The sequence below is a fragment of the Gastrolobium bilobum genome, unplaced genomic scaffold (assembly GCF_033153095.1).
Source record: "Gastrolobium bilobum isolate Gb01-03AN ecotype WA unplaced genomic scaffold, APGP_CSIRO_Gbil_v1 utg33431, whole genome shotgun sequence".
Taxonomy (NCBI): Eukaryota; Viridiplantae; Streptophyta; class Magnoliopsida; order Fabales; family Fabaceae; genus Gastrolobium; species Gastrolobium bilobum.
Window position 1 is genome coordinate 14,283 of NW_026898935.1, and position 25,655 is coordinate 39,937.

At 34.2% G+C, this 25,655-nt stretch overlaps 2 protein-coding genes across 2 annotated transcripts; both read left to right on the plus strand.

The window, feature by feature from the left end:
• On the plus strand, positions 1-1,899 carry LOC133285634 (uncharacterized). Its single transcript, XM_061482884.1, has one exon. It carries the CDS (start codon positions 59-61, stop codon positions 1,676-1,678), a length of 1,620 nt encoding a protein of 539 aa, XP_061338868.1. The 5' UTR covers positions 1-58; the 3' UTR covers positions 1,679-1,899.
• An 11,327-nt stretch (positions 1,900-13,226) lies between these two features.
• LOC133285632 (protein BASIC PENTACYSTEINE4-like) lies at positions 13,227-18,046 on the plus strand. The gene is made up of 3 exons (XM_061482882.1): positions 13,227-13,270; positions 16,631-16,778; positions 16,866-18,046. The coding sequence occupies exons 2-3, from the start codon at positions 16,710-16,712 to the stop codon at positions 17,727-17,729; spliced, it is 933 nt and encodes a 310-aa protein (XP_061338866.1). The 5' UTR covers positions 13,227-13,270; positions 16,631-16,709; the 3' UTR covers positions 17,730-18,046.
• Positions 18,047-25,655: the final 7,609 nt, after the last annotated feature.

Consider the following 25,655-nt stretch of genomic DNA (forward strand, 5'->3'; position numbering starts at 1 on the left):
CATTAGACCACTATCTGCATCTGTATCTGGGAAATATCTTCAACACAAGGCAACAATCATGACACTACCCGAGACCGAAACCGAAAACGAAACCCATCATCACTTGAATGTCTCGATTGAGCTCCTCTCCTCTGTTCTTCATGAAATCCCCAAAATCCAAAGCTTCAAAGGAAAGTGGTCCCTCATCTCAGCCAAACTCACCCATCTCCAAACCCAACTCATTAATCCCGATTTCTTCTCTAACTGCTCCTCCAACCCTCTCTCCCTCCACCTTCTCCGCTCCCTCTCCCTAACCCTTCACGACGCCGTTTCCCTCGCCATAGAGTGCCACTCCCCCAACCCCTCCCAGGGCAAGCTCAAGACGCAGAGCGACCTCGACTCCCTCCTCTCCACCCTCCACCGCCACGTCACCGACTGCGACATTCTCTTCCGTACCGGACCCGAACCCACCAACAACCTCATTACCCGCTTGCAAATCGGGTCACTCGACTCCAGAAATTCCGCCATGGACTCCTTGCTGGGTTTGCTCCATGAGGACGATAAGAGTGTCATGATCACCGTGGCGCAGGGTGTGGTTCCCGTGCTCCTGCGCTTGCTTGATTCATCCTCCTCTTCCGAGATTAAGGAAAAGGCCGTTTCAGCCATTTCAAGAGTTTCAGTCGTGGATAGCACCAAGCACGTTCTCATCACGGAGGGTTTGTTGCTATTGAATCACTTGCTCCGAGTTCTTGACTCGGGAAGTGGGTTCGCGAAAGAGAAGGCTTGCGTTGCGCTTCAAGCACTGAGTTTCTCGAAGGAGAACGCCATGGCGATCGGGTCAAGGGGTGGAATCTCGTCTCTGTTGGAGATTTGCCAGGCTGGCACGCCCTGTTCGCAAGCATTCGCAGCTGGGGTTCTCAGAAATCTCGCGGCTTTTGAAGAAATCAAGGAGAACTTCATCGAGGAAAACGCGGTTCTTGTTCTTTTGGGGGTCGCTTCTTCGGGAACCGCATCGGCGCAAGAGAATGCAATTGGGTGTTTGTCCAATTTGGTGTCGGAGGAAGAAAGTTTGAAGCTTTTGGTCGTTAAGGAAGGTGGGGTCGAGTGTTTGAAGAATTTCTGGGACTCGGGTGGGAGTCTCGAGGTTGCGGTTGAGTTTCTGATGAACTTGGCTTCGAATTCGAAGGTTGCTGAGGTTCTCGTTTCTTATGGGTTTGTGCCCCGCGTTGTTGGGGTGTTGAATTGTGGGGTGATGGCGTTGAGAATTTCTGCGGCTAGGGCTGTTTATGCTTTGGGGTTCAGCAGCACAAAGGCGAGGAAAGAGATGGGTGAATGTGGGTGTGTTACCCCTTTGATTAACATGTTGGATGGTAAGGGTGTGGAAGAGAAAGAATCAGCTGCGAAAGCCTTATCGATGTTGATGTTGCATGCAGGGAATAGAAGGGTTTTCCGTAAGGATGAGAGGGGCATAGTGAGTGCTGTTCAGCTCTTGAATCCTTTGTTGCAGAATTTGGATAAGAAATACCCTGTTTCGTTGTTGGCCTCGCTCGTTCATTCCAAGAAGTGTAGGAAGCAAATGGTTGCTGCGGGTGCTTGTCTATATGCGCAGAAACTTGTTGACATGGATGTTGAGGGGTCCAAGAAACTCTTGGAAAGCCTTGGTCGTGGTAAGATTTGGGGTATTTTTGCAAGACCCTAAAAATGAAATGAAAAAATCAACTCATTTTTCGACTTTTTCAAATCTTGGTATAGGAACAGGCGTTGATTCATTGATCTGTATGTACGATAGGTTTTTTTTTTTCCTTCAGTTTTTGTCCTTTTTAATTTTTATTTCATTTTGAGATGTCTATAATTGATGTTTATTTATCCTGCAGAAGATAGGTTTTGTCTAGTTGATTTCTGTGATAGCTTGTGGTAATAAAGATGATCTAACCGAATTTGAGTTCATTTTATGTATACTCCATCGTCACTGAATCTGATAAAATATTGCTATATATATTCAATAAGATCTTCTCTAGAGGCTATTTCTCTGGCGTTGTTTCTTGCAATTTGATTTGATTATTATTATAAGAGTTTGTGAGCACCATGTGCAATAGTTCTCCACCATGTGCCATGGTCTATGCTGGCCGAATTGTACTCTTAGCAAAAATAAGGACCTACCTTAATCCCTTGGCTAGTGGTTCTTATAGTCTACAAAGAATTATGTGCTGAAATCCCTAGCCAAACCTGAATAGATGAAACAGCTTTGCTTTGCTGCGTTGTCATCTCCATACTAAGTTCTAACTAATCGAAATTAATATACTGTGTTGAGTCTACGATGACAGCACTACGCGGGGGAGTCTTTAAAATTTGTTGAACTGTTTCTTAATATAAAGTTATTTCTCAGCTGAACATGCAGCTTTTGAAACGAAATGGACTTTTTAATTAACGAAAGCTTAACAAGGAAGAAAGGTCAAAGGTGGGAAATGAGGGAAATTTGCTGTAACGCGTATGAGCCGAAATCGCATTCCATGCCCACATACCTTGACCAGGAAAGTTGGAAAACCCAAAATCTAAAAGAGGAGGAGGAATAATAACATAATATTCATGGTTTCATACATAATTTTCTTTACACAGATATAATAGAAAGGAGATCTCATAAAGGTGGATTCTACTTTCCAGGTCGCAAAACAAGTGAAATCATGTGGCAAGCAGATAATTGCTCTCTTGTTTGCCCTCCCTTGAAAGAAACATGTCTGCAAGAGCGAAGCTTTAGTTTTTTGGTGAGTTCACAAGATTACTGTTGATCCCACTGGACCCAACACAATCGAGTGATACATGTTGCTACCTATTGTTTCTTTCTTTTACTCTTTCTCGCTGTTGGATCATGTTCTTGACTTTGCATGAAGATAAGCAAAGCAAAGCTACATCAAATTCATATAAACAATTATGATGGCGGTGAGTTATACAACTTGAGTGAGAAACAATTATGTGTAAGTTAACAAGTGGTTGTTTTATTTGATAAAGTGGCAATTTTTCAGTAAAATTATGATTATGAGTTAATTATATTCGTACTAACTAGCAAATAGTTACAGAGAACACATTGGAATCATGAACCGAGAGCACCGGTGCTTTTGACTTATATTAATACCATATAACTTAACCAAGAAAATAAAATTTAATGTTAAATAAATTCATAATTCCTAGAAAATATATCTTTACAGAATGGTGAAACATTAAAATATATTTAACAAAAAAAAAATAAGTTGAAATATTATTTCTCATATTGAGAGTGGGCACATCTGTATGTAATTATTCGTCTAAACCATTTCCATTTTGATAGCACTCGTATTGCCAAACCTTACCCATATGGCAGCTGCTACTAACGGGCCCATCATGCTTAAATCGATTGATTGTTCTGTCGACCTTGCCAGTGGTTTCATGGTACAAGAGCACGTATATATGCATTCCTATGGGTACTGAAAAGCAAGAAACTTAAAAAGAGCAAAGCTATTTACTGTGGTCATACAAATATTATCTTATATCTATATTATTTTCTTTAATATAATTATAATTTGTCTCACTTTTAATTTTTTTTTATATCTATCTTACAAGCGGGAATCTTTAACTACAAACTCAAATTCTATATGCTCGAGGACAAGCACACAAGCTGATTCGTATTATAATATTTTACTTGTAAAATACTCTTTAAGCTTTTGCGTTCTAATTGGTTTTGAATTAGTCAATAACATGTAGCAAGCATTCACCTGTTTTTTTTTTTTTTTTGTCATAGAACACAAGGAAGTCAGCTATTTTTTGTTTTAAGGCATGTTTCATATCCAAAATGGACAGAGATCCATCGTCCTGTCCGTATCCTAGGAATTTCTTGCTACACGTGACTGTCAATTTTTTTTTTTTTGGTAAGCTGGTTAAAACACACCACATCACAAATTAAATAACTGAAATACGACGAGTTTTACAAATAGAAGCTAAATCTACATCAAACAGCAGACCAATGCCAAGGGGAGGGGAATTAAAAACACAAAAATCATCAGAATTAACATTTATAAAAGGAAAATTTGCCAGCCAATGCGACTCTCAATTTAATTACAATCAAGAATTCACTTTTTTTTATCTTCTTAAATTTCATACTTCATAAATATTTTGGTCAAGTTCCTTCAAACAATGGCGAAGTTAAGATTTAATTTTAGCTGGAGCCAAATTTTTTGACAAATCTATTAAGAAAAAAATGTACTTAAAATTTTCAAAGAAATAGAATTGATGTTATTTTAACAAATAATAATAATTTATTTAAAATTAAAAATATAATAGAAAGCTAAATTAATAAACAAAGTGCAAATTATATGTATATATACATACATGAAAATTTTCATGTGATTTTTATGAACATTTTCATGTGATCTTTATGAACATTATTTCATGTGATGTTAATGAAAATTTGTTTCATGTGATGTTAATGAAAATTTATTTCATGTGATCTTTGTGAATAAATTTTTTATCTTTTATTTTTTAATTTGTTTTGGGCCTATAAACTTTAGTTTGCAACTTGGTGGTCTTACAGGTCGTATTAGATTTTTTAAGGCTCGTTTGGTGGACAGTATAAGATAAGGGTATGATATGATATAGGGCTGATAAGTCTATATCATGTCCTGTGTTTGATGAGCACCTGATTAGCAATCTGATAAGATTACGTAGAAGGAGAAAGGAAAAATAAAAAATAATGCAATAAATACAAATATATTGGGTAGCGTGAAAATATATTGGGTAGCGTGGAGATATATTGGGTATCCAATATTGGTATCTTATCTCATTGAATCATAACCCAACTCCCCCTGTAGGATAAGAAATCATGTATTGGATATGATAAAATGAGATAATAGGATAAGCTAATCATATCTTATTGACCCACCAAACAAGAGATAAAAGTAGGATATGATAAGTTATCCTATCATATCTTCTTTATCAGGTGCTCCAAACAGGCCCTTAATTTTTTATAATAGGTCAGGCCAAATCTATAAATCAATCTTTTGATAGACTAATAGGCCAGTATAGACTCTAAATATTTTACGTAGGCTTAAGCTATCAAAGCCAAAGTTTGGCCTAACTTGGCCTATTATACCCTTAGCCGTGACCTGTGAAGAACATCAACGTAGAGGGACAACAAACTTCACAATTAAGAAGAAATATTGAACAATCAACGACAAATGTCTAAAATCATTTAAATGACATTGGATCCACACAAATCATTTAATCAATGTTTAGATATTTAAAAAAAATTAAAAATACAAAAAAACAAAGAAGTTGTTAATGAATTTGTACAAGAAATTTTCATGCTCCACACACACACATATATATATCTTCATTGATTTTTCTCTTTAACAGTTTTCACTGATTAATCGCCAAAATTCTCATCCCTGTTGTGAAATCAAATACAAATAACACCAAAAAAACAATTCAATTCCATTATCAATAGATACTGTAGCTCTACATTAAAATAATTTTTTTATTTACCAAAAAAAAAAAATTTAAAAAAAAATAAAATGCAAACATGAAGTAGCACTCCATTTTTTCAAAAGAAATAAAATCAATAAATACAACCACACAAAAAAAGGGCATGAATTTCACTCATATTAGAAACACCCAATAAACAATTATGGTCAGCAAAGACAAAAATTTTCTCTTTTACAAGGTTCAAAAATTTAAATCAATTTCTCCCCCCAACGGACAATATAATTACCAATGCACATTCCAAGAACTTGTATCCATAAAATCTTGAGAAAAGAACGAAACATCGTACCTTATCGCATAATAGCTGAGTTCCGGGTGGTGAGTGCGAATAAGAAAAAAAAAGTTAGAAGAAAATCCTAATTGGAAAAGGATGAAAGAAAAAGAAGAAGAAATTAAGAAAAAAGCAATCTGTTAGTTGGTCACACACGCAAAGCAACTCCATATCTTCATCTGTTACCACTGTTATAATTTTAGCTAGGGCCAACTCACAATTTTAGCTATGGTCAATTTTAATTATTTATATAATTATATATAATAAATAAAATTTGTTAAAATGTAGCTGGAGCCCAGGCCTTTAATTATTTATATAATTATATATAATAAATAAAATTTGTTAAAATGTAGCTGGGACCCAGGTCCTACTACATAAGTATAACGTGGCTACGCCACTGCCTTTAAAGCATCTAATAACAAGTTTAGGAATTTTGTTTTATCTGACTCTAACATTAGAACATGTTATAAATCTTAGCAAAAAAATCATATTTATTAATACGGAGGACTTACCAAAAAATCAACATCAACAACACCATTATCTCAAATTAATTGAGGTCGGTGGTAGATGAACCCAAATGAAAGATACAAAAAGATTGAAAAAAGAAACATAAAAGTAAAAATAAAAATAAATAAATAGAATAGTAATAATATATATATATATATAAATATAAAAGTAAAAAAGAAAGGGAAAAGAAGAATAGGGGAAACGAAGGGGAAAAGGACTAAAAAGGGACTATCTGGAACATAGGAATAGCAACGGGTCTAACCCTCCACCATGCTTAAAGCTTTTCTTCATTCCGTTCTAAGGCATACCGTCTGCCAATCTGTATCCCACTCCATTAAATCTTATTTTACTACCTTCCCCCAAGTAAGTTCTGGTCTACCTCTACCTCTTTTTGTGTTGAGCTCTTGGTAACAAATTTTTGTTCTTACGGGAGCATCAAGGGGCCTTCTCATTACGTGCCCAAACCACCTCAATATATGTTCTCTCATCTTCTCAGCCACCGGTAGTACTCCTACCTTTGTCGAATATCTTCATTTCTTATCTTATCCATCCTCGTATAACCACACATCCACCTCAACATCCTCATCTCACCTACTCCCATTTTATGCTCATGTTGCCTATGTGCTGGCCAACATTCAGCTCCATATAGCATTGCAGGTCTTACTGCTGTTTTATAGAATTTGTCTTTTAACTTAAGGGGGATTTTGCGGTCAAACAAAAATCCAGATACACTGCGCCATTTCATCCACCCTGCTCTGATTCTACGATTTACATCCTCATCAATCTCTCCACCTTTTTGCAAAATGGAGCCCAGGTATTTAAAAGCGTCTTTCTTGGGTACCTCTTGATCACTTAGATGCACGAGATCTTGGTCTACATCTCTTACCAAAGAAAACTCACACTTCAGATACTCAGTCTTGCTTCGACTTAATGTGAATCCTTTAGATTTGATAACTCTCCGAAAGAGAGTTATTTTATGGCTTAATTGTGATATTTTGGTACCATGATTGCATATAATTCTCTTGATTTTATATGATTAATGCATGAATTCTATGATTTCATGATTTAATGGAGAATTATGTTAATTATGAGAATTTGGGCATAAATTAGGGTTTTAGAAACTTTAAATGCACTTGTTATTTTACTGCAGGTCGATGCTTTAGCATCAGGAAGCAGTGCTGTAGCAATGGAGATGAGGTCAACAGTACATACTGTTGACATCAGCACCAGCAAACCATGGATCCAAGCCCAATTTGGTTGATGAAGCTTCTGAACGTGTACGAAAAGATCTGATTTGAAGACGCGCTCAACATCATCAAGAAATCACAAGATTATCCTTATCAAATCAATGATTACAGATCGGATTCAAATCTGAATTGTAAATATGGAAAGAATCCTGTGAGATATGCCATAGCACATGTTGTCAGCTTAACAGCAAAACAGAGTGCCAATCTCAATCACTCACACGACAGATTTGAATGAAGATTTACATGGACCTGAAGAGCTGTTTGAGGCCCAGAATATCAAGTATATAAAGGAACGAACCCTACATACAGAAGAGATGCTAGAAACGCTACACATGCTTTAGACATTCAATCTGATCCTAGAGAGAAAGTAGGGGAAACACATAGAGAGAATTTGAGGGTTCGTTGAGAGAAATCCAAGGAATCAAAGGGTGGGGCTAGGGTTTGGTATAGAGATCATCAAATCCGGTGGATCCCTGCACTATTCTGGCGGCTGAAGCAAGGATGATGGTGGTGGAGCCTACGGTAGCTGCAAGAGAAGTGCTACAACAACGTCCCTGTTTTCTTTACTTTAGTTTAATGGAATATTATTCTTTCTTTGTTGTTTCTTCCCACCCAAGTATAAGCTAAATTGTTAAGATTGGGTGATAGAACACCCTTATTGTAATGTAGTCAGTATTGCTTTAACTTTGTTACATGATTTTCCTTTCAGTTGCTTAATAAAGTGCTTATTTTTATTCTTGTTGACTTATCGAGAGAGAGCTGCAAGATAATTAGGGTTTGGGCTATAGAGATATAGGTGAACTCAGAAAGTTAAGTTATTATGCATTGTGGTTTAACTAATTTAATTAGTTAATTGTGGGTAGAGAGATCATTCACACCACAAAATCAAATGGAACTTGCACTTAATGATTCATAACTATGTTGGCCATAGAGATGTGAGACTTAGTATACATGTAGAGTTGGTGAGAGCCCTTGCATGCATTAGTGTTTTGATTACTGTTTGGATAATTGCTATAGCATTGCTACTGCATTCTGGTGATATTGCAATAATGGGAAAATTGATCCCAATCTATCTTTAATACTTGGAAAACCTATTTTATTACTGCATTCTTTTAGTTAATTATTAGTTTTATTGTTTAATTAGTCATTAACCTCTTCCAACTTATCTTTGTTACCTTGATTGCTTCACATTGATTCCAACTTTATAGTTTTCTTCGTGGGAACGATATCTGGACTCACACATCCACTTTATTACTTGTTGACACGTGCACTTGCGTGATGTGTGATTGATAAAGGGGTACACAATGGCACAACAAGATTCCAACGTGCTTCTCCACAATTCAAGTTTTCTATTAACACCATCCTTGCTCTCATCAATAAGCACAATATCATCTGCAAAAAGCATACACCATGACACTTCCTCTTGAATATATTTTGTTAGTTCATCCATAACTAAGGCAAAGAGATAAGGACTTAAAGCTAACCCTTGGTGTACACATACCGTGATAGGGAAATAACTTGATGTTTCGTTACAAGCTTTCACACATGTAGTAACCCCATCATACATATCCTTGATTGCCTTTACATACTTTGACGGTACCTTTTTCTTCTCAGAACCCACCATAAAACTTTCCTTGGAACCTTATCCTATGCTTTCTCAAGGTCTATGAACACCATATGTAAGTCCTTCTTCTTTTCTTGATATCTTTCCATTAGTTGTCGCATCAAGAAAATGGCTTCCATGGTACATCTTCCTGGCATAAATCCAAATTGATTTACAGAAACATTGGTATCTCTTCTCAAGTGATGCTCAATAACCCTCTCCCACAACTTCATAGTATGACTCATTAGCTTAATGCCTATATAGTTTGAACAATTCTGTATATCTCCCTTGTTTTTGTAGATAGACACAATCATACTTTTCCTCCATGCATCAGGCATCTTATTTGTCTGGAGAATCTTATTGAAAAGATTGGTCAGCTATTTTATTGCCACATCTCCCAGGCCTCTCCACACTTCAATAGGGACCCCATCAGGTCCCAGGGCTTTATTAGTCTTCATCCTCTTTAAAGCCTCCTTAACTTCATGTGTATTAATTCTGCACACAAATCTTCTATTCAAATCATCATAAGCGTCCTCCAAGTCCACCTCGCTTATATCTCCATCCCCATTAAACAGCTTGTTGAAGTAGTTCATCCATCTTTACATCTTCATCTCTCACCAAAAGTTTTTGATTTTCATCCTTGATGCATCTAACTTGGGTGAGGTCTTTACTTTTCTTATCCCTTATCTTTGCAAGTTTATAAATACCTCTTTCACCATCCTTGCTCCCAAGATTTTTATACAACTCGTCGAAAATCTTACCCCTAGCTTCTCGCACTGCTTTCTTTGCATTTTTTCTCGCCAATCTAAACTTTTGCAAGTTATCTTCACTGGGACTTTTATGCAAAGATCTAAATCACTCCTTCTTGTGTTTAATTTCCTATTGCACCTCTTCATTCCACCACCATGTTTCCTTTGTATGAAATTCATTTCCTTTGTATGAAATTCATTTCCTTTGCTTTCTCCCAACACCCTCCTTCCCATATTTTGAATACACTTAGTCATCTCATTCCATATTGCATTTGCTCATCCATCAAACTCCCAAGGTCCTTCGTGCAACATTCTTTCATTGAACTCTCTCTTTTTTCCCTCCTTACGCTTCCACCACCTTATCCTCGGGTTCTGAGCCCTCTTCCTCATTGTAAGTACTTTGTTGAACCGAACCTCCAGGACTACCAGCTTATGTTGCGTAGCGACACTCTCTCCAGAGTAGACCTTACAGTCGACACAAGAAGTTCTATCTTCTCTTCTAGCTAGAAAGAAATCAATCTGACTACGATTTTGGCCACTATGATATGTGATTAGATGTGACTCCCTTTTTCGAAAAAAGATGTTCGCTAGCATCAAATCATAGGCTAGTGCAACATTCAAGATATCTTCTTCAATCTCGTTTCTCGTCCCATTGCCAAAACCTCCATGAATTCTATCAAAACCTCCATTACTTTTACCAACATGACCATTTAGATCTCCTCTTAAGAAAATCTTCTCCTCTCGAGGTATTCCCCTCAAAATCTCCTCCAAGTCTTCCCAAAATTAACTTTTATCAATTGGTTGCAATCTAACTTGGGGTGCATACACACTGAAGATATTCAGGATTACTTACCAAAAAATCACTAATAAAAATTAAATACTATATATTTTCTATATCCTGATTACTTTATATTGAGTATTTCAAAGTACAATAGTTAGAACTTTGTATTCATAATTAAATATTGTTTCCTGACCTCAAAACTCAGTTGTTGAATTTTTATTTTATTTTTTGGCAATCGGGTGTTGAAAGCTAGTTATGAATATGTATCATAGCGAAACAAGCACTTGTAATAGTTAAATATTGTACGTAAATAAATTTAGTGTGTTCCTGAAAAAAAAAATGGTATATGCTCATACCTCGTTGTTTCCTACTAATATTTTACTCATTTAACGTTCACTCAAAGAAGATGTTTACTTTCTTTATTGAACATGAGTTTTTAAGCTAGTGACTGCATGCAAGACACCCTCTTGGCGTTTTATTATTACTTTATTTAAAAAGAATCAATGCATGTAACCCAATAAATTTAATAACTAATTGGAAAACTTTTTTTTTTGGTAGGTAAAAATCATTGTTTTAGTTTAGCCTTAAATGTTGGCGATGCTTTGATTCAGAGTTTATTTACAAGATATATAGATGGCCTAGCGTCTTGATTCAGTTGATTGTTGTTGCAAAATGGACAAAGAAAAACTGACAGTCAAAAGTTTTCATGTATTCATGTAATTTCTCTTTATTTATTTTTTTAAAAATTGATTTACAAATATCGGATTTAAACATATATTTTAACATCAAATATCTTCACTTAAAATCATTTTAAAACTAAAAATTAGTATAGACTAATCAACATTCTTACTATATTTCACTAAATTTAAACTTTAATCGTTCATTTAAGAGTAAGTCGCTAAAATCATACAAATGTGTTCATTTAATAATATAAATAAAGGAAAAAATGTTTATCATTTTAAATGACATAAAGTTATGTTATTTTAAGAGAGAGCTAGACACAAAATATTTTTTATTTAAAATTTAAATTAAAAAAAACTACTCACTTTCTCTCTCTCATGATTTCTATTTTTTTTTGTCTATCTCTCTCTTATAATGACATAACTTAGGTAATTTAAAATGACAAACACCAAACCCATAAATAAATATGGAGAAAGATTCGTTTACAATTTTTTTTACAAATTACACTAAGTATAACCAGTCATACACTCTTGATTGAAGTATGACCGATCATACTTAGTGTAGTTTATAAGAGTTTGTAAACAAAAAGTTGGTAAATATAATATTTTCCAATAAATATTACCTATAAAATTTTCTACTCAGTCAATAACAAAAAATGCCACATTACTAAATGAAATATTGTTCCTTCAATAATTTTTTTCAATTATCTCTAAAATAATTTGAATTGCACCAAATAATTCATTCTTTATGTAAAAAAAACAAAATTACATGATCAATAAATCTAAATTGATTTGCATATTTCGACCCTCCCTATGAAAAAGACGACAATCTTTCAAACAAATCATTTTAAAATTTTGTAATTAACATATGCTTTTAGGATACAGGAAATGAATTAAAAATATTATCAAATAAAAATTATTATTTTATATTTCAAACATTTAAAAAATATTATAAGACTTTAATATTTCTATAGTGAATGTAGATAACTTATATTTATTCACTCCCAAAATGATATTATTTTAAGTTTGAAAAATTTAAAAATTATAATGAGAAAGACTATTATAATCCCGAAATAAATTATAGTTATAAAAATATCTTGATTACTATCCAAAACGACGTCGTTTTGGGCTCAATGTAAAAAATAAACTCTAAATAATTTTAAATAAATCCTATATCCTAAACTTATCTACTCGTCACCTGCAGAAAAAATAAACTCATATTATAAATATAATTTTATTTATAATCATGAATAATAATTGAAATATGATAATATGTTATGTATACCTTTTTTTTATGCCTAGTTGCCTACTCAATTTATTTATATCTAGTACTATTAAATCAGAAATTTATTAGGAGAGAAAAAGAATAAAAGTTAGTTAAGATTCTAACCTAATGATATTGAAGATAAATAAAAATAAGGTAAACATAAAAAAAAGGAAGGATATACTTATCACCAAAAAGTTTACAACCTTCTCAACCAACTTAATCACCGTTAATTTCCGTCAATCTAATGGTTAATAATTTATTGAAAATTATCGGGTCGTATTTATTAATTAATTATTAATTTCCAATAAATTATAACCGTTAGATTAACGAAAATCAACGGTGATTAGATTAATTGTAACAATGATAAATTTTTTTGATATAAATATATCTTGTACAAAAAAAAATTTAGGTAGAGTATCCTAGCCTATAATAAGTTATTATTCATGCCAACAAAACATTTAAAAGAAGGAGAAAATTAAAAACGGCGTTGTTTTTGGCATGAGATCAGTGATGAGAGCATTGAATGGAAACATGAGACAAGGAGGGGTTAAGGTGAGTGAAACTCTCTCAGAGCAGAGTTGAACGACGGTGTCGTTGTAGGTACCGTTCTTATTCTAATTCCTTTGCCTGACATCAATTTCACTACTCTCTCTCTTCTTCGATTCCATTGGAGTAGCTGTAAGTTTTCTCTCTCATTGCACATTTCTCTCTCTCTCTCTCTCTCTCTCTCTCTCTCTCCGTCTTTCTTTCTCTCTCTCTCTATATATATCATTATCAATTTGTAAAGCTTTCTAGGTAATGTATAACCTTTCACTGCAACTTTCTACTCTTTTCTCGCTCTAGTTACTTGCTACCCCCTAAAATAACCCCCCCCCCCCCCCCCCCATCCAAATTCACTACAAGATTCATTGTATACTGCAATTTCGCGATATTCAGTTGATTTGCCCGCACCCGCACCTTTTCCCTCTGATTCATGTCCTTGCATTATTGCATGGGTAGAGTGGTGTGGAATAGTACTGCTCAAAATGAAAGAAGGTCTTAGAGATTGGCTTCAAAATTTCGTGTTATAGCTTTATGTCTACTTTAGAGCACAATGATGTGATCACAATTTGAAAGGGGTAAGGCTCCCCGAAGGATAGGAAGGTTATACGCAATCTTAGCTCGCCCTCAGATTAGATAAACTTAAAAAGGAGAGAAAAAAAGTTCCTTAATGTCCTTTTCTTAAGTGTAGAATGTTTTTGGTTAGTGAGTGCCATTCAATAGTTTTCTTTTTTTCTTGTATTTAAATGTTCAACCTGTAGTGTAGCCAATTTGCTTTGCTTTCACTTTCTCTTTTATCTGAGCAACAAGTTATGAGTTCTATCCGTGGTCTTGATTCTTCTTTAAGTGGGAGAATTACTTTTTCACTTAAAGATAGCTATAATAATCTTGAAGAGGCCAGTGTTAAAACTGCTCTTGTGTGATTAGTCATGCGTTCAAATTCAGAAAATAACCTCTTTATAAAATATTAAAATTACGAGAGTAAGGCTCCATATAAAGGTTTCCCTTGCCCCTACTCTTGTAAGTTGGGATTTCATGGGGAGTGGTTTTCTAGCTATAGTAATCTTGATCAAATATATTTTTTGGTGGTTTCTCCTGCATTTTTATTAAAAATTTTCCTTCTATTCTCTCTCTCTCCCCCCCTCTCTCACTTTTGAATTTAAGTTCTTTTTATTAGGCTATAGAAGCCTCTTTTTTGCCATATTATGTCATTGGGATCAGTCAGTAGTTGACAAACCAATTTGTGCTGTATTTGCTCTGTGTCCCTCATGTCTGTCTCTAACTATGAGAAATTAAGATAGGCCATTAGCTAAGGTTTGGCTGTGTTGAATTGAAAGTTTTCTTGCTTTTCTTGCCACTGTCTGCTTCCTTTAAGTACATTGTACGATTCATCTTAAGGAACTAGTGGGAAGGATTTGTTTGTGACAATGAAACATCAAATTGCTGAGGGATTATTATTTAGTGATCATCTTGCTCTTTAAGTGTTTATGGTATGGTATTTATCCTTAGATGATTGTGATCGTATTTTTTTGGTAGAAGGTTAGAATAATCATATTTTTTTGGTAGAAGGTTAGAATAATAGCCATGTTCTTCGTATAATGATAACCTATGTAAGATGGTGTTACTAAGATGCCTATGTTATCAATTATTAACCTGCGTATTCTGTGTCTGTGAGTAATTGGGGACATATGATGAGGACAATGTGCTTTTGACAATATGATTACTTTGTTAAGCCTGGTGGACAAGATCATTCATTAGCTTTATTTGAGTTGCAATTTTATGGCCTGTTTGTTTCAGGCATTTGAGGTGAGAAAATGCCTGTTTTCTCACCTCAAGTTTGTAAAACAAACAGGCCTTTCCTTATTTGTTTTTGCCTTTATTTCCCCTGAGCAAGTACAAGATATTTATTCCATATTTGTGATTTAACATTAAATCGTTATTTCTATATATTGAAAACCCTCATATGTCCAACATGTTTCCGAACAACACTAACAAAGAAATAAGTGTGTTGCATGTAATGAAACTAAAGTTGAAAGAAATGGTGGGTACATACCTGTATGCAGCCAGGGGTACTCCTACTGGATAATTTTCATAAATATGGTTGAATTTTTAGTAAGTACACATACATTATGTTTGAAATATTAGCCTTGCTGTACCTTTCTGATTGGTTGTTCTTGTTTATATTCGATCATTTTTAAGTGCAATAAAGATATAACTAATATCTCAAGAAAAAGAATATTATTTTGACCATTTACCATTGACTCAAATCAGCAGCTAACATAACTGTTTTTCAACTATTTAAAAGGATATATACTAAAATCTTGTGGAAGTTTAAAAGTCCGAAGTTTCTGGTCTTGATTGTACTGTAAAGAGGAAAGTTGCTTCTTCATCTAGGGTAGCTTTACCAATGCAGTAATACCTGCTTATAAATCTTTTCTTTCCTCTCATTGTACAACTTGATGTTGTGTAAAATTTTAAAAAATGTCTTAATGGATGTTGTGAGACTGCAAATTTTCCTTTTGCCTAACGGCGGTATTTTTTACCAGTGTTTTAAGACTGTCAATTAAGATGATTATTGATGGTCATTAATACCTTTGGTGCTTTTGGCTGGAAATTAATGGTCTGTCAAATCTGCAGGGCTTCATTATTATTATATTGTTTTATCTGTTTAATTTTAAAAAAGTGAATAAGTTACTGTACAAAAAAATAAGATGAGAAATTAACTTAATCCTCAAATTTCTATCTTATATTTGAGAAGGAAGGCTGAATTGCATGTAAATTTTATGGAATGCGCATGCTTTTTAATGCTATTCTGAATAATTTCAAACATAGTAGTCACTAGCACTAGACACTAGTACAGATAGGGTTGTCATATCTGGAATGTCATGGATATGAGGGTATAAAAGATTTTGGAAAATAAAAGATACATGTATGGTGGGTTTCTATATATTAAATCACGTGCCCTCTGTCTTGACCACAAAATGTATGCAGTCTGTTTATCAAAATGTATGAAGTCCTTCCTATTATGTTCTCAATGTTGTATTGTCTTAGGTTTATAGTGTACATTGGAATGTGTCGTTTATCTCAAAATTGTCTTATTAAAATATGTAGCTTAAGTGAATTTTACTGACTAGCAACACAAATAAAGTTTAGCACTGTCCATCTTCTTAAATTTCACTGTATAAAATGGAATTTGAAATGGTTTAGCGTAATTCATTGTTGGAGTCTTGCAGAATCTCAATCTAACACTTTTTTTTCCAATAAATGATGGTCTGCTTTCATCTGTAGTACATACAAAATATAGAACTACCCATATAGCCATATAAAATTTGTTAGATTCTTTAAAAATTGTATTAGAATGATGTTTGGGATTATTTCATGCTGATTAGTTTAGTTTGCTTGTTTGTTCCTTCTAAAAATTTTCTCTCAATATTTCCCCCCCACCCCTCTGCGCTCTCTCAAAGCATTTCTCATTTGTTAACAATGTTTGCCTTTCAGCTGGAAATTGTTGATTGATTAAACCTAAAGATTTCTTAATACCAACAACTGCATCTGTTGCAAGTCCTCTAGATGCAAGATGGATGATGGCCGCCAACATGAGAACAGTAGGCATAAGATGGAATACTACAGAGGAGCACATTCTCTGGTAAATAGAATGCATAAGTTTTGTATGTGTTTTTTTTTTAGCTTGCATTACTGGATGTATTAATTGGATTGAATTTTAAATGTGCAGTGGAATACAGATCCCCAGCATCAAGTGGAGCAGCCAAATGCACTAGTTATGAATAAGAAAATTAGGTCCATTATGGCTGAAAGGCAGGCTGCCATTCTAGAACTTGAACTAGAGGCTGCTATATCTGAAAAGAATGAAGCCTTGGCTGCTCGAGATGCAGCCCTTCGGCAGAGGGATGAAGCACTTGCTCAGAGGGACAATGCCCTATTGGAACGGGACAATGCCCTTGCAGCCCTTCAAAATCGGTTCGATGGTGGAATTCAGAGTGGATCAAAACGGATGCACCATTCTTCAAATCATCAATCTAACATGACAGAAACTGCATACAGCACAAAGGATATGACAATAAGGGATGCCTCCTCAGTGACTGTTATAGCTTCTGAAGCTGTCAAATCTCATCAAACTAAGAGAACGAAGGAGAACAAGGTAATTAATTCTAAGGCATCAAAGCCACCTAACAAAGTAAAGAAAATGGGTGAGGATTTAAATAGGCAGGCTTCTTCTGAAGGGACAAAGATCAAATCTGAATGGGATAGGCAGGATGTTGGCTTGAATTTGGTTGCATTTGATGAAACTATAATGCCAGTCCCAGTTTGCACATGCACTGGAGTACCACGGCAGTGCTACAAATGGGGTAATGGTGGATGGCAGTCATCTTGTTGTACCACCACATTGTCAATGTATCCACTACCACAGCTTCCAAACAAGCGCCATGCGCGCATTGGAGGACGAAAGATGAGTGGAAGTGTCTTTACAAGACTGCTCAGTAGGTTGGCTTCAGAAGGCCATGATTTATCTATACCATTGGATCTTAAGGACTACTGGGCCAGACATGGAACAAATCGCTACATTACTATCAAGTAGCTTGCAGACATTCATTAGAATGGAGTTGTGTTCCACTTTGGACCCCTCTCACCGGCCTTTAATTGAAATTATGCCTTGATAAGCACGATTTGCTTGAATTTTATGAACGCAGGTGATTTTTCAATAGAAGGCTAACACCCCTTGCTTATTTTCAGTTATTGGTATGGCTATACCCAACTTTTATCCCTAAAACTGAGACAGCTGTAAAGTATTTTGTATGCACATGTGGCTTTCTAGGTGGCCAGAGGTAGAACCATGGGGACCTGCATGGTTTCAGCTTTGTCTGTCCATTGTGTAGGAAACTTTTCTCCACCTTTTTTAACCCTTTATGAAATCCTTTTATTTTTCTATATTTATAAAATTCAATGTGGGGATTTTCTACATCCCTTCTGGATCAAAAGTCCCCGGAGAAACTTTGTGTGAATTGAGCTTGTGCTGTTCAGCTTAGCTTTTAATTGCTTTTAGCTTTAGAAAAAAATTGCAACAATCCCTCATGAGACACGGTCACAGAAACTCATTGTCTTGTTTTTTATAGATCATTTGGACTAGAGTATTGTTCATATAGTAATAGCTAAATTTACTTCAAGATCAAGTTGAATGGAATTGATGCAGTTTGGATTACAGGATTAAGCTAAATAGGCAACATGCTGCTAAACCCACACTCTCCCATCATTGTCAAAATCTTGTTTTCAATCCATCATTTAAGTAGTCTTTAAGACAGATTTGGTAAGCAGTAGGTTATTGGCCTGTCAATTAAACAGTTAATTATAAAAAAAATTCTGAACTTGAAGCTTCGCAAGTTCTTATGCTTTATTGGCTCAGCATTTATTCCAAACAAGTTAATTTCGTTCTCCCTCTTCTGAACAAAAAAGGTTTAAATTTTAAAGCCAAAAATTCCAAAATTAAACATAAACTAATGCCCTGTGAGGTCATCTATCAGGTTACAGTTTCAAATATATTTTGGGTAGGGGAGAAGCGCTTTAACTCTGACTAAATTCTAATTCGAGATTAGTTTCATAACTGGTTCAAAGGGTTAAAGTTTGTGGGAATACTTAGCTTTAACTATAATTAAGCCTTGATTCGGGTTTAGTCTCATAACCGGCTCAAAGGATTGGAGTTTGTGAGAATATTTAGGATCAACTCATCTCAAAAAGATAATTAAAATTGATATATATATAAAAAAAAGATTTGTTTACAACCATTTTGAAAGGTCTTGTAAACCGGTGTGCCCAGGTTCACTCCATGAGCCAAACCAGCCAACTAGTCTGCACTATTATTTCTTTTCTTATAGAAGTGAAGGATCTTTATATGACAATCTGGTTCTATTAACGAAAAGGGTGCCATAAAACTCACAACTATTGACACGAGTCTTCATTTAGAATAATAGTAATGATAAAAAAAACAAAAGCTAAGTCTCACAAGTCATATTTACATGACCATTCATTAACATGTAATCCGCTGATGATAGAGGAAAAAGATGACATAGTTTAACTATGATAGTTACATATATTGTTCCACATGCACTTCTTTTTTCAACCCCCTCACCAATCACCATAGCAACTTCTTTGAAGCCTTAAACATGAATCTCTTTGAAGTTCATCGCGGATATTACAGTAATTATCAACAATGAAACAACTGAAACATAGGAAAATGTGAGCGAAATGGTGACTCTGCCACAGAATTTCCTAAAATAGCCACAGATAGGAGCCCAACCCGTATGGGAATTTCCATGCAGCCCCACGTCCCCAATAGCTGTTGCAGCCGCACATCCCGCAATCACTAACGTTAACATCATCTGTTATATGATCACAAGCAAAACCACAACCTCTTCCCATTCATCATTTTTTGATAAAACTCAGAAAGTTTCAGATTTATTTATTTTTTTCTCCTTAAAATGTTTGACTGTGATCATATTTTATAACAATATAATCAAAATTTATTTCATCCCAATGATCACATTTTTCTTCATTAATTAATCACTTTGAGTATTAAATAGAAGATTTTTTTTTATAAAAAATAAATAAAGAGAATCTAATATGTGTTCTGCATAGAAGCTAATGCAGTGGAATCTTGAGAAACCATACCATGTCATTCAGGAACAAGAAGTAGTAGCAGCTGCAGGGGCATGTACCTCGAAGGTAGAAAAAAATGGCAGGAAATAAAGCTAAGAGCATAAGGAAGCACGCAATAGCATTTGCATAAACAAAGAACCTACAAGGTAGAGATACAAATTAAATATCATACAAGCATTAATTATAGTATGTGGTGTGAATATGTGATCATACTTGAAAACAGAAGAGTAGCTATATCTAGCATGGAATTGTATGCCCATGATTATGGTAGATTGGTGGCTGGTTAGCATACAAAGCATTGCAGTGAATGTAGCAACTATTGCTACAAGTCTCAATGTAATCTGTGTTCCCTTAAGAATTCTGGGGGTTTTCAGAAATGGGGTTACTTGAAATTTGGCATCAACAGTTTGAAGTTCATGCATAGCAGGAAAAATGGAATTCTTTTGAGGTTTGGCTTGAACATTGGCCATTGAATCTTGAGGAGAGGGCATGTTTCTGTTGAACAACATTTTAGATTTATAATGAGTGAAAAAGATCAAGATTCAAGCTCGAGGGTAGCGGGTACATAGAAAGAGTGACACCATGAATGGTATTTATAAAACAAAAAGGCAAGAGAAAAGGTAGCTTAGATTTATATTTAGTTGTCTTTCTTATTATGATTTAATTCCGTGTCATCCAAAATAACAAATAGGAAACACATTATATGCTTGTTGCAAATTTCTACTCATGAACCATAACGCGTGCAATTTATTCTCTCATCCGTGCTGCACTGATTTGAGTCAGAAACCAATGTGAAAGTCAAAAGTATGAGCTTATATATTTTGCCCACGCTAATCTACTAATTAATAGTGTCAAGTATTTGTACCCCTCCAAAAAAAAAAAAAAAAATACAAAATAGTGTCAAGTATCGTGGTAAAAATTTCAATTTCCGATGCATTGCTTTGGTTTCATTCAAAATAAATTTAGGATACTTAGCTTTCATGTTGTGTTTATTAAAAAATTTCAAACTCAACATTAGTAGGAGATTGATACGGCACGTTTTGGTAGTTACAGGCTTAAGGTTTGGCATTTTCCTTATAGATAAGTTCCTACCTTAGTTGACAATGTCCTTTTCTATTTTCTTATGAATTGCAAATTGCAGTGTCCAAAAATTACAAGAAACCAACTGGACATTGAACTTTGTATGCCATTAATACAAAAACTCCCATTAAACAAGGAAAAGGCATTACGGCGAAAGCAAAACACTTGAAATGTGTAACCGAAAAAAAAAAACACACTTGAAATGTCATTGAAGAATATAATAAGTTATACCAACAGATAGGACTAACTAATTAAGTGGGGTTTGCCGTTTACCTACCACTATATTCTTGAATTACAATTAATGCAGGGCTAGGACTCAGGGTGCGTGTCTCGTAGAGATATATGACACATGCAAAGTAGCAGTACACATAAATAAGGCTCCTTTCACGTTCTCTAATACCCTGCGTTCTAAAACCTTGCTTCCTATTTTAACTCCGGCTATAATTTTCATGGCCAAAAATACATCTTCTTGTCTTCTTTTCGAGCTTAATTATGTTCTAACCAAATTACATCCTTAACAAAGAAGGAATTGAATCTTCTTATGTTAAAATTTACATGATATACTCATATTAAAATTTTATATCTATTTCTCTCTTTATTAATGTTAACTAAACACCACTTATTTAATTTTTAGAAAGAGAGAAACAAACACAAAATTTTACAGGCGCTACATATTTGGCTAGGAACCAACTTTAGCAACTGTCTTGTTATGAGAAGTAGATACTGGACTGCACGTCTAAGATTCACTACGAGAAATTGAGAATGCTTTCCATTTCGAAACGTTGATTCGTTGTTCCTTTCCACTAACTTAATGGTTTTAATGCACTTCAATGGCAATTGATTTCTAATTTCTTCAAGGAGTTAAGGGAACTGCTATGCTATGAAACTAAAGTTGAAAAGTATCACGCTTCAGCTTAATCAATGATTTTGAGTTTGAGTCCTAACGTACAATAATGTTAAAAGTTTAGTTGAGAGAGCTCTATCGCATTTGTGATTTTATCCTACTCGACCGAATTAATCGAATAATTGATAAAAAAAAAATCTAAAAAAAAAAGTTGCATATGGGTATTTCCTTTCGTGATAATTCCAAGTTTGGTTGGACTTGTTTAGTCTCAAGTCTCAACAATGTTAAATTTTTGGAAAATCTTTGGGGACAGAGGACGTGCCTCTCTCCTATAAGGAGGATTAGTTACATCCTTATCCGTTAACGAAGTTCAATGCATCCGTTGTTCCAATGAGGGGGAGCTTTTCAGCCGTACTCCAAGGACAAGTGATCGGAAGAGGTTGAATGATGATACTTTCCAAGTTATACAAAAAAAAAAAAAGTCTCAACAATGTTAAATTTTTTTCTTCTTAATCTTTCAATATGATGCAAATTATACCTGTCAATTAAAATAGAGAAATTATACTTATAATATATTTTTTCCTTAAAATGTGTAAGGATAGACACTTTATGTGTATTCTTTGTGAGAGAGAAGTTTGAGAATATTTACTTGCTCCAGAAAAGAACTTTTGTATATCATCTTTGTAAGGTGAAATTTTAGTGTAGTGTACCTCTAGTGCTTATTAGGACTGTTTGGTAGATGATAAATTTTTTTTTATCCGAAAATTATGAATTCCGAAAATATAGTGGGGAATAAATTTTTACTGGAATGTTACTAAAAAGCTGTTTGGTAAGCTCACATTTTCTCAAGAATATTTGATTAATTTTACTGAGTCTGTGTTTAGTTAATTATGAAATATTAAGGGAAATATAGGGTTATTTTACAACGATACCCTCGATTTTGAATAATCAACTTGCAGCAAAGAAAGGGAAGCAATATATGCAACAGGGTCCTTTTGCTTCTTCATGCTTCTGATACCCGTGTTGCTGCAAGCTGCCCTCTTGGTTAGAGAGAACAAAGCTGGAAGTGCAGTGCTGACATACTAGCACAGTTTGCTGGTAAGTTCACTCTCAGGTGGCTGTTGCTGCTGTGCAACGTTGACCAAGGTAACTTGTAAGCTGCCCTCTGATACCCGTATAGCTTGCAAGTTTTGGTGCCAGATCTTTGCAAACACAACTTCACCAATCGTTCAAAACAGAGGGTTAATCTCGTCCACCTGGTCATTGTTTATTTCTTACTTCCCCGAGCAAGCTATTTTTCCAAATAAACCATGGAGTTTGAAAGCTGGAGTCTCTACTTCATTTTGCACACAATACACAAATTCGGGAAAAAAATTTGACGAAAACTTTTTACTTTTGGGCCAACCAAACGTTGATTTCATGTTTTCCCTACCATGCTTTCCAGGGCATTTATAAATAATCTGCATACCAAACATTACCTTAGGGAATAATTGTTGTAAATGTGAAAGATTTTTTGAACTATTTTTTATTCCTCTACATCATGGGAGTATTTCTATGTTAGAAATTTCTGTGTATTTTTCTTATTCTCTCTATATCTCTTTCTACGATTTTGTGTTTCTATAATAGGGGCCTACCTTCAAGTGTTGAGTTGGTGTGCTCCACCTAACGACCTTATATATTTGAAATTCGGGAAAAATCTTTTAATCCGATTTAAGAATAAAATAATTTATTTTTCATCTTAATCATTGATCTTTGTATATCAAACAGTTATCTCACATTCTTACTTGAAACTTGGAAAATTCAAATATTTTATGTATACAAGTCTTCCAATTTATATGAACTTTACTTATATAGATTTATGGGTTCTCCCACTTAAATAGACTTCACTTGACTCATTATTGATTAATGTTGACTTCATCACACTTAAATATCCTAATAGAAATGTTATCCTAGGGAAAGAATTTTTCACTATGCCACCTAAATGTTAAAATGCCATGACATGGGTAGAATTTCCTATTATGTCACGTTCTTCTGTGTGGTTGATGTAGCAAATTGAATTAACTTAATTGCTTCTTATTAGGCAATGCGGCAAAATTATAATTGTCCATCCTAAATTACACTTATTTTTCCACTTATATTTTCAGTGGCGGAGCCGGGCTATAATTTTAGTTCGGGCCAAAAAATTTTACATATTAAATTATTAAAATATTTATCATAGTTACATAATTTTATTAAGAAAAAAATTTACTATCTTATCTAAATTATTTACTAAAAATGTCACGTAACATTAAAAATTTAAATGAACAATTGCCAATGATTATATATCAAAGCAAATATATAAAAATGCACCAACATTTTCGGTAAGAATTTTAAACATAAGAATTGCACTTTTCTCTCACATCATAATAAGTAATGAACCAAACATTATCCTAAAGATATGAAAACACACAAATATAATAATTATATGTAAACTAACATTTAATAAATAATTTAAAATATAATAAAAAATTTATACCTAAAATTGTAAACAACGCTATTTTAAATTGACAAAATCTTCAAGAATAGAATCTGTAGTAAAAGTTTCAACAATCTTTCTTTCAATATACTCAACCAAATTATTTGCAAAAAAGTTATAATCTATTTTGTTTCATTTTTCACAATTTTCATTGCTGAGAATGCACGTTTACTACTTGCTATTGAAACTAGTATTGTTGAGATAAGATGAATTAACCTATCAATCAAATGATAGAAATTTGACTTTCCTGTCTTAGCTAATCCCTGACACAACACAAAAATTGAAGATAAAATTTAAAATTCTGGATGTTTTGGGATGTCCTTGTGGAAATGTTTCAATTGACAATTCAAATTAATTATCTCTTGCTTAGAAAAATCAAGAGGATAGTATTATTTGCAAGACTATAAATATCATCAATATTAAATGCTTTGTAACCATTCTTCGGATAGAGCTAAGTGATAAAAGCTCCATTGTTTGCTCAGTAAATGTAACGCTCGGCCGCTTCAAGAATCAACGACTATCCCCACATACTAACACGAGACTTTTCAGTGTGCTTTTTCCTCACTCGCACACTTCCCGGGAAAACTTCCCAGGAGGTCACCCATCCCAGAATTGCTCCAAGTCAAGCACGCTTAACTGTGGAGTTCTTCCGTTCCGGGCTACCGAAAAGAAGATGCATCTTGTTAGTATATGTAGTACCAATTAATTCTTATAAGCTATCCCAAACTGTGCAGCCTTATACCTGCACAGCCTTTGGAATCCCTCTCTTTCGGGTGTCGATTCGATTCATTCATGCATGTAACCCCCCGCTGGAAGCCTGTCAAGAGCCGCTCTTTGTCCGTGCCTCTTTGCACCGGCGATCACTCCCCGCCCTCGTCAGCGCTCGGGATGTTACAGTAAACCTTCTATCTATCTCTTGTAATAGAAAGTCAATGGTTAAATTAAAGATATCAAAATCATAGGACAAGAGGTAACAGCAGAGCAGCTGACAGAAAGAAGAACCCTAAATTGAGAGAGTTATAATTTTATTAAATTCTTTTTAATTGTTTACAACAAAAAATGTTTTTTAATTTTATTAAATATGTTTTTAATTTTTTTTATACAAGTGAGAATAGACACATAACCTACCAAAATTCCTCACCAAATATATTTTAATTCTTAGATAAGATCAAATTAATTTTAACTTAGGCTAAATTATAAATTTAACCCGAGTCAAATTATAATTATATAATTATTTATAATAAGTAAAATTTGTTAAAATTTAACTCGAACTTAGGCAACCCCAAACTTGTACGTGGCTTCGCCATTGTATATTTTCTCACTTCTTATAAATTGTACTAAATTAGTATTATTATTTTGTAATTAATTTTAAAATTAGCATTAGTTGAATTAAATCAAATAATAATTAATAATAT

Coding starts and splice junctions, on each gene's coding strand:
- LOC133285634 (XM_061482884.1), top strand. CDS start 59: ATGACACTACCCGAGACCGAAACCGAAAACGAAACCCATCATCACTTG.
- LOC133285632 (XM_061482882.1), top strand. CDS start 16,710: ATGGATGATGGCCGCCAACATGAGAACAGTAGGCATAAGATGGAATAC. Junction 16,779..16,865: donor ACAGAGGAGCACATTCTCTG/GTAAATAGAATG, acceptor TTAAATGTGCAG/TGGAATACAGATCCCCAGCA.